The sequence below is a fragment of the Sinocyclocheilus anshuiensis genome, unplaced genomic scaffold, assembly GCF_001515605.1.
Source record: "Sinocyclocheilus anshuiensis isolate Anshui unplaced genomic scaffold, SAMN03320099.WGS_v1.1 scaffold241, whole genome shotgun sequence".
Taxonomy (NCBI): Eukaryota; Metazoa; Chordata; class Actinopteri; order Cypriniformes; family Cyprinidae; genus Sinocyclocheilus; species Sinocyclocheilus anshuiensis.
This window is the reverse complement of record NW_015540865.1, coordinates 378449-393393: the sequence shown is the minus strand read 5'-3', so window position 1 is coordinate 393393 and position 14945 is coordinate 378449. Positions and strand designations below refer to the sequence as shown.

The 14945-nt window shown below is 36.4% G+C and overlaps 3 protein-coding genes across 3 annotated transcripts in view; all 3 read right to left on the bottom strand.

Annotated features, from left to right (window-relative positions):
* Window positions 1-8247, bottom strand: part of LOC107688052 (protein transport protein Sec31A-like) — a 35307-nt gene extending 27060 nt beyond the window's left edge. The window contains exons 1-9 of the mRNA XM_016485594.1: window positions 8157-8247; window positions 7552-7644; window positions 7292-7415; window positions 5959-6154; window positions 5767-5876; window positions 4641-4649; window positions 2843-2963; window positions 505-647; window positions 329-428 (exon numbers count right to left, since the gene is read on the bottom strand). Of these exons, the coding sequence (XP_016341080.1) occupies window positions 329-428; window positions 505-647; window positions 2843-2963; window positions 4641-4649; window positions 5767-5876; window positions 5959-6154; window positions 7292-7415; window positions 7552-7630 (882 nt within the window). The 5' untranslated portion in view covers window positions 7631-7644; window positions 8157-8247. The remainder of the gene's footprint in view (window positions 1-328; window positions 429-504; window positions 648-2842; window positions 2964-4640; window positions 4650-5766; window positions 5877-5958; window positions 6155-7291; window positions 7416-7551; window positions 7645-8156) is intronic.
* A 1194-nt stretch (window positions 8248-9441) lies between these two features.
* On the bottom strand, window positions 9442-11621 carry LOC107688041 (NADH dehydrogenase [ubiquinone] 1 beta subcomplex subunit 8, mitochondrial-like). Its single transcript, XM_016485581.1, has 5 exons — window positions 11464-11621; window positions 10844-10970; window positions 10651-10750; window positions 9789-9944; window positions 9442-9602 (listed from the first exon to the last, which is right to left on the bottom strand). The coding sequence occupies exons 1-5, from the start codon at window positions 11582-11584 to the stop codon at window positions 9510-9512; spliced, it is 597 nt and encodes a 198-aa protein (XP_016341067.1). The 5' UTR covers window positions 11585-11621; the 3' UTR covers window positions 9442-9509.
* Window positions 11622-12714: 1093 nt separating this feature from the next.
* On the bottom strand, window positions 12715-14537 carry LOC107688051 (NADH dehydrogenase [ubiquinone] 1 beta subcomplex subunit 8, mitochondrial-like). The gene is made up of 5 exons (XM_016485593.1): window positions 14345-14537; window positions 13688-13852; window positions 13068-13194; window positions 12875-12974; window positions 12715-12792 (listed from the first exon to the last, which is right to left on the bottom strand). Exons 1-5 carry the CDS (start codon window positions 14535-14537, stop codon window positions 12778-12780), a joined length of 600 nt encoding a protein of 199 aa, XP_016341079.1. The 3' UTR covers window positions 12715-12777.
* Window positions 14538-14945: the final 408 nt, after the last annotated feature.

Here is a 14945-nt window from a genome sequence, read left to right as displayed (position 1 = left end):
GAATAAGTAAATAAATTAGAAATAAATAATGTTTATTTTAGTACCGTGTTCATTTACATTTAGTCATTTAACAGACGCTGTTCATACCGTGTTTGAAAATTTGAATATTTGAAAATAGATATATATATTATACTGTATATTAATCTATATATACATTAATCATATAAAATGACACAGTAGAGACCCGTAACGATGCTAGCAATATCAAAGCCAGGGGCTTGATTCTTATGAAATGCATGAACTGATCACATGTATACTTTAAATGCAGTTCAAATCACTTAGGATAGAAGTATCTAATGTAGAAAAGCAGCAGGTGTGTCTGACGCACCTCTCCGGTGTTTGGGTTCCAGCACAGGATCCGGTTGTCTTTGCCGCTGCTCAGAAGAAGCTCCGGATCGGCTTGACTCCACGAGATGGACAGAATTCCTCTGGAAGATTGAAAAGAGTGCGCTCGTGAACTGAACGGCATGAGCTGAACCACACAGGGTTTGTGTCCATCTCTACCTGGTGTGGCTCTCCAGGACTTTGAGCGGCGAGGTTGCAAACCGAAGGTCCCACATCTGCATGACCGGAAGTCTGTCGTCCTCTGATGCCAGAAGCAGCTGAGTGGCCACTTCTGGATGCCACAACATCCCCGAGCAGTGCATCTGACACACATCACACAGCAGCTTCAAACTTTACATGGGACTGATGTCATCTGCTTTCTAAAGGACGTTTTGGAGCTTAACTCTTTCCCTCGCCATTGACGAGTTATCTCGTCTTTTAGAAGAAAACGCTTCACTGTTATACACTCGAGGGCGCTATTACACGTCTTCTGAACGAGTACAAAACCTCCCGAACAAAAACACATGTGAACAGGACGGAGAAACGAGCGGTCTCTTATGTAAACAGATGCATATGACAAATAATGCGATCATCAGCAATAGACAGCATATAAATGAAAACTGCATAATGTTACGGAGTAAAATGTTGATCCAGGAAGTGATGTCTGTGCTTTGGAGGTGTTGATGGAAGCGATTTACTGGATTTATGCTTTGATAATCATACTGAATATTATCCAGATGTAGTTTTTGATAAAAATTTGATTTTGTCGCCTTTTTGCTCAAAATTATGCATTTTTATGAAACCTACCTATATTCAAGTGTTGATAAAAAAGAATGCTTTAAGCTATAATAAAATAGATTTTTTTGGTTTAAAAGTAGAGGCTCTGATCTTTATTTTGGTGTATTGCATATTCAAATATTCATACAGCAAAATATACTGGAGGCCATCAAATTTTAGTGAAAATCATCAAAAACGTTTTTCAAAAAAATGCTGAGAGAGAGGAAAGCGTTAAATGTGACCCTGGAGCACAAAACAAAAAAGGAGCAAAAAAGTGTCAATTTTTCGAAATAGAGTTTTATGCATCATCTGAAAGCTGAATAAATAAGCTTTCCATTGATGTATGGTTTGTTAGGATAGGACAATATTTGGCTGAGATACAACTATTTGAAAATCTGGAATCTGAGGGTGCAAAAAAATCTAAATATTGAGAAAATCATCTTTAAAGTTGTTCAAATGAAGTTCTTAGCAATGCATATTACTAATCAAAAATTGAGTTTTGATATATTTACGGTAGGAAATGTACAAAATATCTTCATGGAACATGATCTTTACTTAATATCCTAATGATTTTTGGCATAAAAGAAAAATCTATAATTGTGACCCATACAATGTATTGTTGGCTATTGCTACAAATATACCCCAGCGACTTAACACTGCTTTTGTGCTGCAGGGTCACATATATAAGCGTGAAAGAGTGAGACTCATTTTAGGATCAAGACATTGTGAAAATATATTCATGACAATTACACACATATTTTCCTCCCAGATTCTCATTACCACAATGCAAACACAAAATCTTATTCGCATTACTGTAAAATAAATAAATAAATATTTTTTGTAAAAAAACTAAAACCTATTAACAGACACTCTTAATTTTTAGTATATTATTTTATAATTTATTTATATTATTTTATAATTTATTATATTTTGTTATATTATCATCATAAATAGGTCTGTTAAATTATACTAAAGTTATACTAGTCATTATTAAATTGTATAATATTATTTATTCTATAATTTAATAACAACAATGTATATTTTATTATACATGATATAAAATAATAAATAGATCTACTAAATTAAACAAATTAATTTATTTATATTTATAATAAATAAGCTTTATTATTTGTTATATTTTATTATTATTATTATTATTTATTCTAGTTTAATAACAATACATATACAGTATATTTACTATACATTATATATATATACTAAAAATAATACATTATATAAAAATATATTTTATGTTTATTAAATTATCATTTATTCTATAATTTAATAATAATAATCATATATATTATATATTATGTCTAATTTTAGAGACATTAAGACATTCTGAGACTACTGTAAAGACAATTAAACACACATTTTCTGTCCAGATTCTCATTACCAAATCTTATTCTCATTACTGTAAAAAAAAAAAAAATTATATATACACACACACTGTATATAAGTGCATACATACACACATACAGTAATGAGAATTAGATTTCTAAACTACACTAAAATCTATCTATCTATCTACCTATCTATAAGTGTATCTATTTTATGTATAAAGTACAATTGCACTGATTTTATTTTAAATGTTATGAAAATAAGTCCACTGTCCTCCTAAAAACAGGCTTCCTTTCCTTCATGCAAAATATAAACTCTTGTGTTTATTTAGGATGTTGTGGTGAAATATGAGCCACAGATTCACTCGATCCTCAGAGTGGATGGCTGTGCATGTCCTCACCCTGTTGCTGTGGTCACTGATTTTGATGATGGGCTCGTTCTTCCTCAGATCCCAGACGATGGCCTTCCCGCTGGGGTTTGCAGACGCCAGTATGTGCTGCCACAGACACAGACACAGACACAGACACAGACACACAGACACACACGGAGAGAACAGCACAACACCTGAGACCTCACACTAAACACCGCTGACCAACAAAACACCCCAAACGCAGAAAACAGACCGTCTCAGAACTGCTTTTTAGGTAGAAACCCATTGTTTAGTGAGCTGAGCGTTAGAGAAGAGGTTAATCAAAACCTAAACATTATAATAATAACATTTTAAAATATATATTTACATTTGAATTTTATTTAAAATTAAATTATAAAGCGGATAGTTCCGGTCCTTGATTCTGATTGGCTGAGCCGCGTTCGAAGCTGTTGTAAATGACTCTACAAAGTAACATACACCTTTGTTTACGTTTGTGTGTTGCTCGGCAACCACTTTGTAGCAACCACAACTGTTTCTGAGGAGCTACATTGTTTGGTGGAAGAATACTGTTTTTATTAATATCATTACACTTATTAATATCATTACACATTACACTAGCTGTTATAAATTCACTGTAAACTAAGGCTTCTTGGGGCTTATTGCATTATTTTAATATTTAGTGACCTCATATATTTCTATACTCATTTAGCCATCCATTACAATATTAAAATATACATATTTTAATATTTAATGACCTCATATCTATATATACCTATTTAGACACCCATTACAACATTAAAATATATTAATTTCAATATTTAGTGACCTCTAAATATATCTATACCTATTTATTTAGCCCCCCATTATAATATTAAAATATATTTTTGAATATTTAGTGACCTCATACATATCTATAGCCATTTAGAGACCCAATATTAATATATATCAATTTTACTATTTAATGACCTCATGTATCTATTTAGACACCTGATACAGTGACCTCATATATATCTATCTATACCAATTTAGCCATCCATCATAATATTAACATACATATTTTAATATTTAATGAATCATATATCTATCTATACCCATTTAGCCATCCATTGTAATATTAAAATATATATATTTTAATATTTAATGACCTCATATATCTCTCTTCCTATTTAGCCATTCATTATAATAATAAATATATACAGTATATATATATATATATATACACACACACACACATACCCGTTTAGCCACACAAAATAATATTAAAATATATTAATTTTAATATTTTGTGACCTCATACAGTATATATATATACCCATTTAGCCATCCTTTATAATATTAATATATATATATTTAACAATCTCATATATCTATCTATACCCATTTAGCCATCCATTGTAATATTAAAATATATATATTTTAATATTTAACGACCTCATATATCTCTCTGCCTATTTAGCCATTCATTATAATATTAATATATATTATTATATTAATATTTAACAATCTCACATATCTATCTATACCCATTTAGACACCCATTATAATATTAATAAATATTAATTTTTAGTGACATGCATAAGCACATGGATAAAACCACCAGAATATCTGTGACTTTCCCACAAACCACCAGGTGAAGATTCAGTGTAGTTACTGCAATTCATTACTGACCAAAATCCCGTCCAAAACAACCAAACACACTCTGCTTAGCAGATGAACGGTCTCAGAACTGTTTTTAGGTTTTAACCCATTAACACAGTGAGCTGAGTGTTAGAGAAGAGGTTAATCAAACCCCACACACCCTCCGAAGAACCAGAGACCTTGCTCTTACCTCACAGAGCTGAAGAAACAGAGACAGATGCAGTCAACAACATTTCAGAGAGTAATCGAACAGAGGTTCCACTAGGGCTGGGCGATATAGCTAAAAAATGTATCAACGATATAATGTTTCATATCGTTCGGTATCGATAATTATTAATTTTTTATAAACTTTTTTTAAAACAGAGCAACAGAAACGTTTAAATTTAACTACTGTGTTTTTAAATTAACCCAATTTATTGACAAACAACAAATGTTTTTTTTAACAGTCAAACACAAAATAAAAATTAAATATCTAATTTCTAATGTTTTATATGCAGATTAAACAGGTCTTAAGCAAACTTTTGGCTTGTCTCCCGAAGCCACAGGAGGGCGCAAGGAGCAAAATAATGAAGTGCATTTAAATTATCAACGCAAGGAAATAACTGTCTATAAAAAAACGTGCATTACGTCTAAATTAACTCATATAAATCAAATATAATTCCGAACAATTATGAACAAAACAGCATCATGTATTTATGCATTGTTAAAACATGAAAACATAAAAACATGAGACGCAATGAAAAGGAATAAACCTTCACAAATTCGCGACGTGTTTTCTAAAAGTTTAAACTGTTTTAACTTTGCATGGCTTTCTATACATCTCTTGTGTGCGACGCGAGTGCAGCATTCATATTTGTCCGTGTAAAAATGTGCTGAATTTGCATTCTGTGTGAATGGCTTGGTTTCGGGGTTTAACCTAATTAAGATCAGCTACTATATTCCTCTAATATTTTGAATGAATAACGCAGCAGCGGCGCGTCTCGTGGGCTAGACTAACAAAACATTAAAATGCAACGTCACTTACATCATCATCACCGCATCTCGTGCGCCACTGATGACGCTCCCTGACGCACTCCTAACATTCAAATGCAAATGTTTATTTTAACCTCGACTAATATTCATTCTTTATTCACAATCTCCTCATCACAGGCAGCACAGCACTCAGCATGTGTTTGTGTTTGTGTGTGCGGTCTGCGTCACTCATAGCATGTGCCTATATCCTGCACTATATCGAACATTTTTTATATCGTTATCGAAGAAGGTGTACCGTCGATATAGATCGATACCGTTTTATCGCCCAGGCCTAAGTTCCACACAAACACATTCCTACCTGTGACTTTGCGCCCGGCGTCATGGGATTACTGAAGTTGTTCAGGTCCCAGATGTATATTTCTGAATCGCTGGCTCCGGAGGCGATGATGTTACTCTGATGCGGAGGAAACACACATGTGTGTTTGTGAAAGCGTCAGCGGATGTGATCGGATCTGAAGCGAGAGTCTGAGCTGTACCTGGAAGCGGTTGTAGTCGAGCGTGTGCACGGGGCCCGTGTGTTTGTTGGACTGTCCGATCACGGCGTCCTCTCCCGCGCTGAGAATAGCGTCGGGGCTGAAGACGCTCACGGTTCCGCTCTCACTGCCTCCGATGAGCCGCCCGGATGAGCCCTTCACCTCCATATCAAACGCCACCCAGATCAGACTGTGAAACCTGACAAACACACACGACATTCCATAGGCGTAATGGTTTTTATACTGTATAAACTGTATTTTCTATCATCCTACACCTAAACTGGCGTGTTTGTGTGTGTTAGATCACACAGAGGTGATGACGACGCGTCTGACTCATTCTCCTCTCTAAACTAAAGCTGCCGTTAAACAGGGATTTCTGCTATTCAATCGCCGCCGGGGGAAGATGCTATTAATATAAAACTACATTCACCTTCAAGGAAGAGACGTCAACAAACTGCTGCTGTAACTCCACCACTTTATGTCAAAACTCAGTGGAGGTTTTTGAAAGTTTTCTGTACAGTTCAGTGTGGAGAGAGATCGTAATAAACATCCAAACACACCCAGTCATCATCCAGACAATCAGAAATACCTCAAACCTTCAGATGAGCGCACTGACTACACTATATATTCTGAAGAAAATGTGAGACGTGCTTTTCTGTGCAAAAGTCATGGCCACAATGCTAGGATGGAAGGTTGTTTTGCATTTTCAGTTTAATTTTATGTGAAAAGTTTTTAAGATTCAGTAAGATTAATACTTTAATTCATCAAGGATGCATATAGAACTTCCAATGAACAATGTCTGAAACTTTGTATCACGAGCACTTCCTGTGTTTATTTGCCTCTTTATGATGAATTGCAAATGTAAGTCACTTTAGATAAAAGCGTCTGCTAAATGAATAAATATAAATCTACAATGCTACAAACGTTTTCTATTTCAAGTAAATGCTGTTCTTTTGAACTTTCTATTCATCTGTGAATCCTGAAAAATAAAATGCATCACAGTTTCCACAAAAATAATACTGTTTTCAACACTGCTAATAATCAGAAATGTTTCTTGAGCAGCAAATCAGCATATTAGAATGATTTCTGAAGATCATGTGACGCTGAAGACTGGAGTAATGCAGCAGCGTATCACAGAAATAAATTACATCTTAACAGATATTCACATAGAAAACACTGTTTTAAATTTAAATAATATTTTACAATTTTATAGTATTTTGGTCAAATAAATGCAGCCTTTGTGAGCAGAGCAGACTCAAAAACATTATAAAATCCCCAAACTTTTAAATGGTTTACTGTATAACATAATTTCCTCACCTGTATGCGAATAACTGACCTGTTGGAAGTGGGCAGAGTTCCTCTGAGCTTCATGTCCATGGATGTATCAGCGAAATCCATCTCAAAGATCTCCAGGGCGGCGCTGGTGTTGAAGGATGCATCCAGCTGCTGCGCTGCGGTTCCTGCAGATACGAGACAGTGAAGAAGACCAGATCACTCCAGCATTCTGGATGCGCTTTGAATAAAACAAACACAAGCTGACAGGTGAAAACACACACACACACACACACACACACACACACACAGGTGCACAGTTACCTAAGGCCAGGTACGCGGGGTGCTTCATCGCAGGACTCCATGCCTGTGTCGCAGCCCTGAGTATCTCCTTCACCCTCATCTTCCTCCCAAATCCTGAAAAGAACACAGATCTGAGATTCACCTGTCAACTCTAACGATATAATGTTTCCTATGAATTCTAATTCATAATGTCAATGTCTAACATCTACATTAACAACGTCAGATCAGCCTAAAGAACCTGAAAGTGACTTAACATCACGTTAAATAAAAGTAATAACAAAAATGCTAACACATTTCTGAAATACCCTTAACAGAAATCACTAAAACAGCAGCACTAATGTATATTCAGATATTATGTCTCAGATTCGTATTATATATATTCTCAAATTAATTTAGCATCTTTATAAACTAGATGTGTAATAAATGCCGTGTGGAGTTTCTATAGAGCAGAAGTATGTTTATAATCACAGTTGTTTATTCCTGATTATCTGCTGTTAGCGTTAGCATTAACCTGCTGCTCGCCGTCTGCGCTCCAAACACACACGATCACACGCAATAAAACATCACAAGATCTCGAGTTGATCTTAAAAACGTCAGATCACAGTAAGTGTTGTGTGTGTACTTACCGTTGCTTGTGATTATTAGTCTCGTTTGTGTGTTGCTGAGAGTTTAGCGGCGCTACTCGCGCGTCACTCGTGGGGAATGTAGTCCGGGGCGGAGTTGTAGTCCAGTACGGCAGCCGGCGAGGGACAGAGTTTACGAAACGATTTGTATCTTTCTACTAATGCCAACATCGCTTAAAGTAAAAATGATTGAATTAAATATTAAATAATAAAAACTTAATTATTCACTAAAACTAAATTAAGCCAACATCGCCCATGTAGATGTTCCTTCAATATTTAGGATATTTTTTTCCTGTATCTTACTGGGTCAAAAGTGGAAAAAAAAAATAACGCTATACATCCAAATTATATTGTTTGTTGTTTAACACTTAATGTTGTTCTTATTAACTGCATTTTAGTTCAAGGACTGACTACTGACCTCCCATCAGACATAAAAAAATATTTTAAAAACTATTGAAAATAAAATCATTAAAAGTAAAACATCAAATATGAAACGATTATTGCTGTCAAACGATTAATCGCATCAAAAAAAAAAACATTTGTTTACATAATATATGTGTGTACTGTGTATACTTATGTATATATAAATACACACACATGCATGTATATATTTAAGAAAAATGTTTTGTTTATATAAAAAATATTTTTATATAAATTATAAAATTATAAGACTTCCAATTATAAGTCTCTTCTGCTCGTCAAGGCTGCATTTATTTGACCAAAAAAATGCAGAAAAAAAATGTAATATTGTAAAATATTACAATTTAAAATAACGTTTTTCTATTTTAATATACATTAAAATGTAATTTATTTCTGTGATCGAAGCTGTATTTTCAGCATCATTACTCCAGTCTTCAGAAATCATTCTTAAATGCGTTTATTTATAACAATGTCTTTATTATCACTTTTTATCAATTTAACACATCCTGCCTGAATAAAAGCATTCATTTCTTAAAAAAAGAAAAAGAAAAAAAAAATTACTGACCCCAAACTTTTGAACGGTAGTGTATGTGTGTATTAATATATACATAATTAATATACACAGTACACACATATATTATGCAAACAAAAAATTAATAAATACAAAAATTATTTACTTTTATTTTGTATGCGATTAATCGTTTGAAAGCACTAGAAATGAATGCATGTAACTAGCATACATCTGAACAATATCTAACATAAAACAACAGAAGCGCTCTTGATTTAGAAAATAATGTTATTATGCTTCACATAACGAAAGGCTGATGACAGTTTAAGGTCTCAGGTAAGAAAAGACAAACCCAACACATGACATTTAAATTAACTTTATTAGAGACAGAAATATGCAGAAGTTACGGAACAGAGATGATTCTAGCATTAGATTTCATAATGTTTGAGCGGTTCTGGTTCTTTCTCCGGATCTCCGCCTCTCTCCAGATACAGCTCGCTGTAAGGATACTGTTTAGGAGCCTGGAGACAACATCAAAAATACTAAAACTTTACGACTGAAGTATGCAATTAGTTGCAAACTGTTTCTAAACAAGTTTCAGCTGCTAAAAAAGTTTGCAATTCCTAACTTGCTTGTGGTGCAGGATTAACACACTTCCCTTCTTTCTATCTTTCTACTACACAGCTTGTTGTTCTCCCTTTACTCACCACAGGCTGGTAGCAGGGGAACATCTCGCCCAAACCAAACATCAGCAGCATGAAGCCCACGAACCCCAGCAGCTGGTTCCGCATCGTCCTCCACTCCACGGGGCTCGGAGACGTGTCAACCCTGTTCCTGATGTACATGTCAAAGTCCCAGTGCATCTACAACACAGACATGAAACATAATATTCACTTCCTCCGGTGAGAAAGTGTTCTGGTGATTTCAGTGTTCTGCACGTTCACTTCGTAAACACTGGGTCGGTGCTTCCGCCTTTCCAACGTGATTACGTCATGCGTGAAGAAGTCAAGCCAGTGCAAGACATGCATTTGTAGTTAAAAAGTATATAAATTTTAATTTTTTTTAGAAAATGAGCGATGGTTTCTCTAGATAAGACTCTTATTCCTTGGCTGGGATCCTGTAGAGCTCTTTGAAGCTGCACTGAAGCTGCACTTTGAACCTTCAACCCGTTGATCACCATTGAAGTCCATTATATGGAGAAAAATGTGACCCTGCCTGTGAAAACCCAGCTAGTCATTTTGTTTGTGATTTACTGTTTTCTACATAAAATCATCCTTCATAAAGATGTAGAACATTCTGTGAAATATAACCTTTATGTCTTTAATATTGACTGAGTGAGGCCATGTCAAAGATTGAAATCATAGTGAAATTAATAGTTGAAAACAAACTTTGATGCTTGTCATCTCATAATTAGATTTTGAGACTTTAGCCTGGATTTCACAGACAGGGTCACAAATCCTGGAACGTTTTCCTCAATTTCTTCGCGACTGAAGACAGAAAGATATGAACATCTTGATCAGTAAACGATCAGGACATTTTTATTTTGGAAGTGAACTAATCCTTTCGTACCGGCTCTCCCCAGTTCCTCCTGAGATCAGGATGGTCCCACTGATACCAGGGGTCTCTCTCCTGCTGCGATCGCTCCGGAAGCAAGGGGTAATCACCGTACCTGCGACACAACAGAGCAAACATATTTAAACACATCATCAGCCATTCGTCTTTCTGCAAACGAAACACGTTATTCATTCAGAAAGATACTCACCCCATGCCATCATCAGGATAAGGTTTGTAATCTTCCAGCGTCATGTTGTATTTCTTGGCTGCTGCTGCCGTCTCCTCAGGGGTTCTGGGGTACGAACCGGGCAACATGTCCTTAGAGGGACCAGATGCTATAAAACAACACAAACTTGATCATAATAACACATTACACACAAAACCAAGAGAATAAAACAGACTAGCTTTAAGCAGACACATTCTACACATAAAAGCTTGTATTTTAGTTAACTAGGTTAATTATATGAATGAATGAAACCTGAAATCTGAATAAAAATTCAAGACATCCTGTAGTATATAGTATACAATACAGGACTACACACTTAGAACACGGCATTTACATTTAGCAGACGCTTTTATCCAAAGCGACTTACATATGAGAACATATAATGCATAATGTGTTAAAACAAAACACCAGTTAATCCTAAAGCAACGCAGTTAACGATTTATTACATTTGTTTACAAACACGTAAAACACTGTCACGGATTCGCTTAGCATGTTAGCTCCGCAGCCTTGACATGAAGGTTATCGTTCATTTTCTCCTATAAGACACTGCTTTCATAGCGTATATTCACATACTGCGAAAGCACAGATGTGTGAGACAGCACCTGCTCTTGTTCCGAGGATAATGTTTGGGATTCCCGGTGTGTTTCCTTTAGTAAGAGCTCGGGTCAGGAGACCCGCTCTGAGGGCCGCCATCTTGCCTCGCTGACACGCCACAGCGCGCATGCGCGGACTGCCGATTCTGCGCAGAGGACACGCCCCCAATGACGCTGCAGCAGAAAGCGATGAGAGACTACAAATAATTAAATAAATGGTTTTAGATCTTGTTTTGGATAAATGTGAAGCCAAAAAGAGTCAGTATTTTTATTAGTATTATTAATTATGATTATATGAAATTATACGGTATGTGATATGATTATCGCCATTTAATGTTACTCATTCCAAATGTATGTATATATTTAAAATATACTAATTCGTTAATTCCAAGAGAATGTAAAATAATTTTGTTTCTCTGTCAACGCTGCAGTTCTTCTCGACATCCACACGATGGCAACATTGTTAGTATCATTATTTTTTATGAGCAGTAGTAGTATTTTTGTTTTCATTTTATTTATTTTTACATTTTATTTATTTTCACAACCATATTCTGTAACTTGTGCATTTTAGTATGTTAAGTCACAACAGTGATTTCAGTTTATTAGCTGCATGTCAGTTCGATTTGTTATTTTTGTAGGCCAGCCAGTCTCACAGAACTACATTACCCACAATGCCCCACCGGCGCTCAGCGGAGCATCCCTCGACGAGCAGAACGCGCAAATGATGCGCTCTGGCGTTTTCTTTCGAGACAGGTGATGGTTGCACGCCGAAGAGGAATCGTTCGTTATGGCCCGAGCCGTGGAATATTTCCTGAGGGTTGTTCTTTAAGTGAGGAATGTCAGTTGGTGTTTCTTCCATCGGGATTCACGCGCAAATTGCAGGAAGATGAAGAAGCAATTCAACCGAATGCGACAACTGGCCAACCAGACCGTGGGCAGGTAAAACACCTTCATCTGTGGCTGGGATCCTGTAGAGCTCTTTGAAGCTGCACTGAAGCTGCACTTTGAACCTTCAACCCGTTGATCACCATTGAAGTCCATTATATGGAGAAAAATGTGACCCTGCCTGTGAAAACCCAGCTAGTCATTTTGTTTGTGATTTACTGTTTTCTACATAAAATCATCCTTCATAAAGATGTAGAACATTCTGTGAAATATAACCTTTATGTCTTTAATATTGACTGAGTGAGGCCATGTCAAAGATTGAAATCATAGTGAAATTAATAGTTGAAAACAAACTTTGATGCTTGTCATCTCATAATTAGATTTTGAGACTTTAGCCTGGATTTCACAGACAGGGTCACAAATCCTGGAACGTTTTCCTCAATTTCTTCGCGACTGAAGACAGAAAGATATGAACATCTTGATCAGTAAACGATCAGGACATTTTTATTTTGGAAGTGAACTAATCCTTTCGTACCGGCTCTCCCCAGTTCCTCCTGAGATCAGGATGGTCCCACTGATACCAGGGGTCTCTCTCCTGCTGCGATCGCTCCGGAAGCAAGGGGTAATCACCGTACCTGCGACACAACAGAGCAAACATATTTAAACACATCATCAGCCATTCGTCTTTCTGCAAACGAAACACGTTATTCATTCAGAAAGATACTCACCCCATGCCATCATCAGGATAAGGTTTGTAATCTTCCAGCGTCATGTTGTATTTCTTGGCTGCTGCTGCCGTCTCCTCAGGGGTTCTGGGGTACGAACCGGGCAACATGTCCTTAGAGGGACCAGATGCTATAAAACAACACAAACTTGATCATAATAACACATTACACACAAAACCAAGAGAATAAAACAGACTAGCTTTAAGCAGACACATTCTACGCATAAAAGCTTGTATTTTAGTTAACTAGGTTAATTATATGAATGAATGAAACCTGAAATCTGAATAAAAATTCAAGACATCCTGTAGTATATAGTATACAATACAGGACTACACACTTAGAACACGGCATTTACATTTAGCAGACGCTTTTATCCAAAGCGACTTACATATGAGAACATATAATGCATAATGTGTTAAAACAAAACACCAGTTAATCCTAAAGCAACGCAGTTAACGATTTATTACATTTGTTTACAAACACGTAAAACACTGTCACGGATTCGCTTAGCATGTTAGCTCCGCAGCCTTGACATGAAGGTTATCGTTCATTTTCTCCTATAAGACACTGCTTTCATAGCGTATATTCACATACTGCGAAAGCACAGATGTGTGAGACAGCACCTGCTCTTGTTCCGAGGATAATGTTTGGGATTCCCGGTGTGTTTCCTTTAGTAAGAGCTCGGGTCAGGAGACCCGCTCTGAGGGCCGCCATCTTGCCTCGCTGACACGCCACAGCGCGCATGCGCGGACTGCCGATTCTGCGCAGAGGACACGCCCCCAATGACGCTGCAGCAGAAAGCGATGAGAGACTACAAATAATTAAATAAATGGTTTTAGATCTTGTTTTGGATAAATGTGAAGCCAAAAAGAGTCAGTATTTTTATTAGTATTATTAATTATGATTATATGAAATTATACGGTATGTGATATGATTATCGCCATTTAATGTTACTCATTCCAAATGTATGTATATATTTAAAATATACTAATTCGTTAATTCCAAGAGAATGTAAAATAATTTTGTTTCTCTGTCAACGCTGCAGTTCTTCTCGACATCCACACGATGGCAACATTGTTAGTATCATTATTTTTTATGAGCAGTAGTAGTATTTTTGTTTTCATTTTATTTATTTTTACATTTTTTCACAACTCACAACCATATTCTGTAACTTGTGCATTTTAGTATGTTAAGTCACAACAGTGATTTCAGGCTGCATGTCGCATGTCAGTTCGATTTGTTATTTTTGTAGGCCAGCCAGTCTCACAGAACTACATTACCCACAATGCCCCACCGGCGCTCAGCGGAGCATCCCTCGACGAGCAGAACGCGCAAATGATGCGCTCTGGCGTTTTCTTTCGAGACAGGTGATGGTTGCACGCCGAAGAGGAATCGTTCGTTATGGCCCGAGCCGTGGAATATTTCCTGAGGGTTGTTCTTTAAGTGAGGAATGTCAGTTGGTGTTTCTTCCATCGGGATTCACGCGCAAATTGCAGGAAGATGAAGAAGCAATTCAACCGAATGCGACAACTGGCCAACCAGACCGTGGGCAGGTAAAACACCTTCATCTGTCTCTCTCGCTGCCGCCGATGTCCGAGTCATGAATATGTGATTAGCTTTACCTTACTTATTTACATATGCAAATGTGAAAACCTGACGTTTAGAGTGAGAGTGATAGGACCGGGCTGTGTTGGGTTGTGCTGGTTTATGCTGGTTTGTGATGTTGTGATGGAGACAGACGGGCATCTGTGCAGCGGTGCTGATGTGGGCCTCTAGAGCATCCTTCACCTGTCCTCACCCCAGACCCAAACCTATTAGCCACAATATATCTATCTATCTATCAATCTATCTATCTATCTATCTATCTATCTATCTATCTAT

What these genes read in the sequence shown, in the direction of transcription:
- LOC107688041 (XM_016485581.1), bottom strand. Translation starts at nt 11,584, where the DNA reads ATGCGCGCTGTGGCGTGTCAGCGAGGCAAGATGGCGGCCCTCAGAGCG. An exon ending in TATCCTCGGAACAAGAGCAG is followed by an intron (nt 10,971 to 11,463) that starts GTGCTGTCTCAC and finishes GTTGTTTTATAG; the next exon opens with CATCTGGTCCCTCTAAGGAC. An exon ending in TATCCTGATGATGGCATGGG is followed by an intron (nt 10,751 to 10,843) that starts GTGAGTATCTTT and finishes GTTGTGTCGCAG; the next exon opens with GTACGGTGATTACCCCTTGC.
- LOC107688051 (XM_016485593.1), bottom strand. Translation starts at nt 14,537, where the DNA reads ATGGAAGAAACACCAACTGACATTCCTCACTTAAAGAACAACCCTCAG. An exon ending in GCGCCGGTGGGGCATTGTGG is followed by an intron (nt 13,853 to 14,344) that starts GTAATGTAGTTC and finishes TTTCTGCTGCAG; the next exon opens with CGTCATTGGGGGCGTGTCCT. An exon ending in TATCCTCGGAACAAGAGCAG is followed by an intron (nt 13,195 to 13,687) that starts GTGCTGTCTCAC and finishes GTTGTTTTATAG; the next exon opens with CATCTGGTCCCTCTAAGGAC.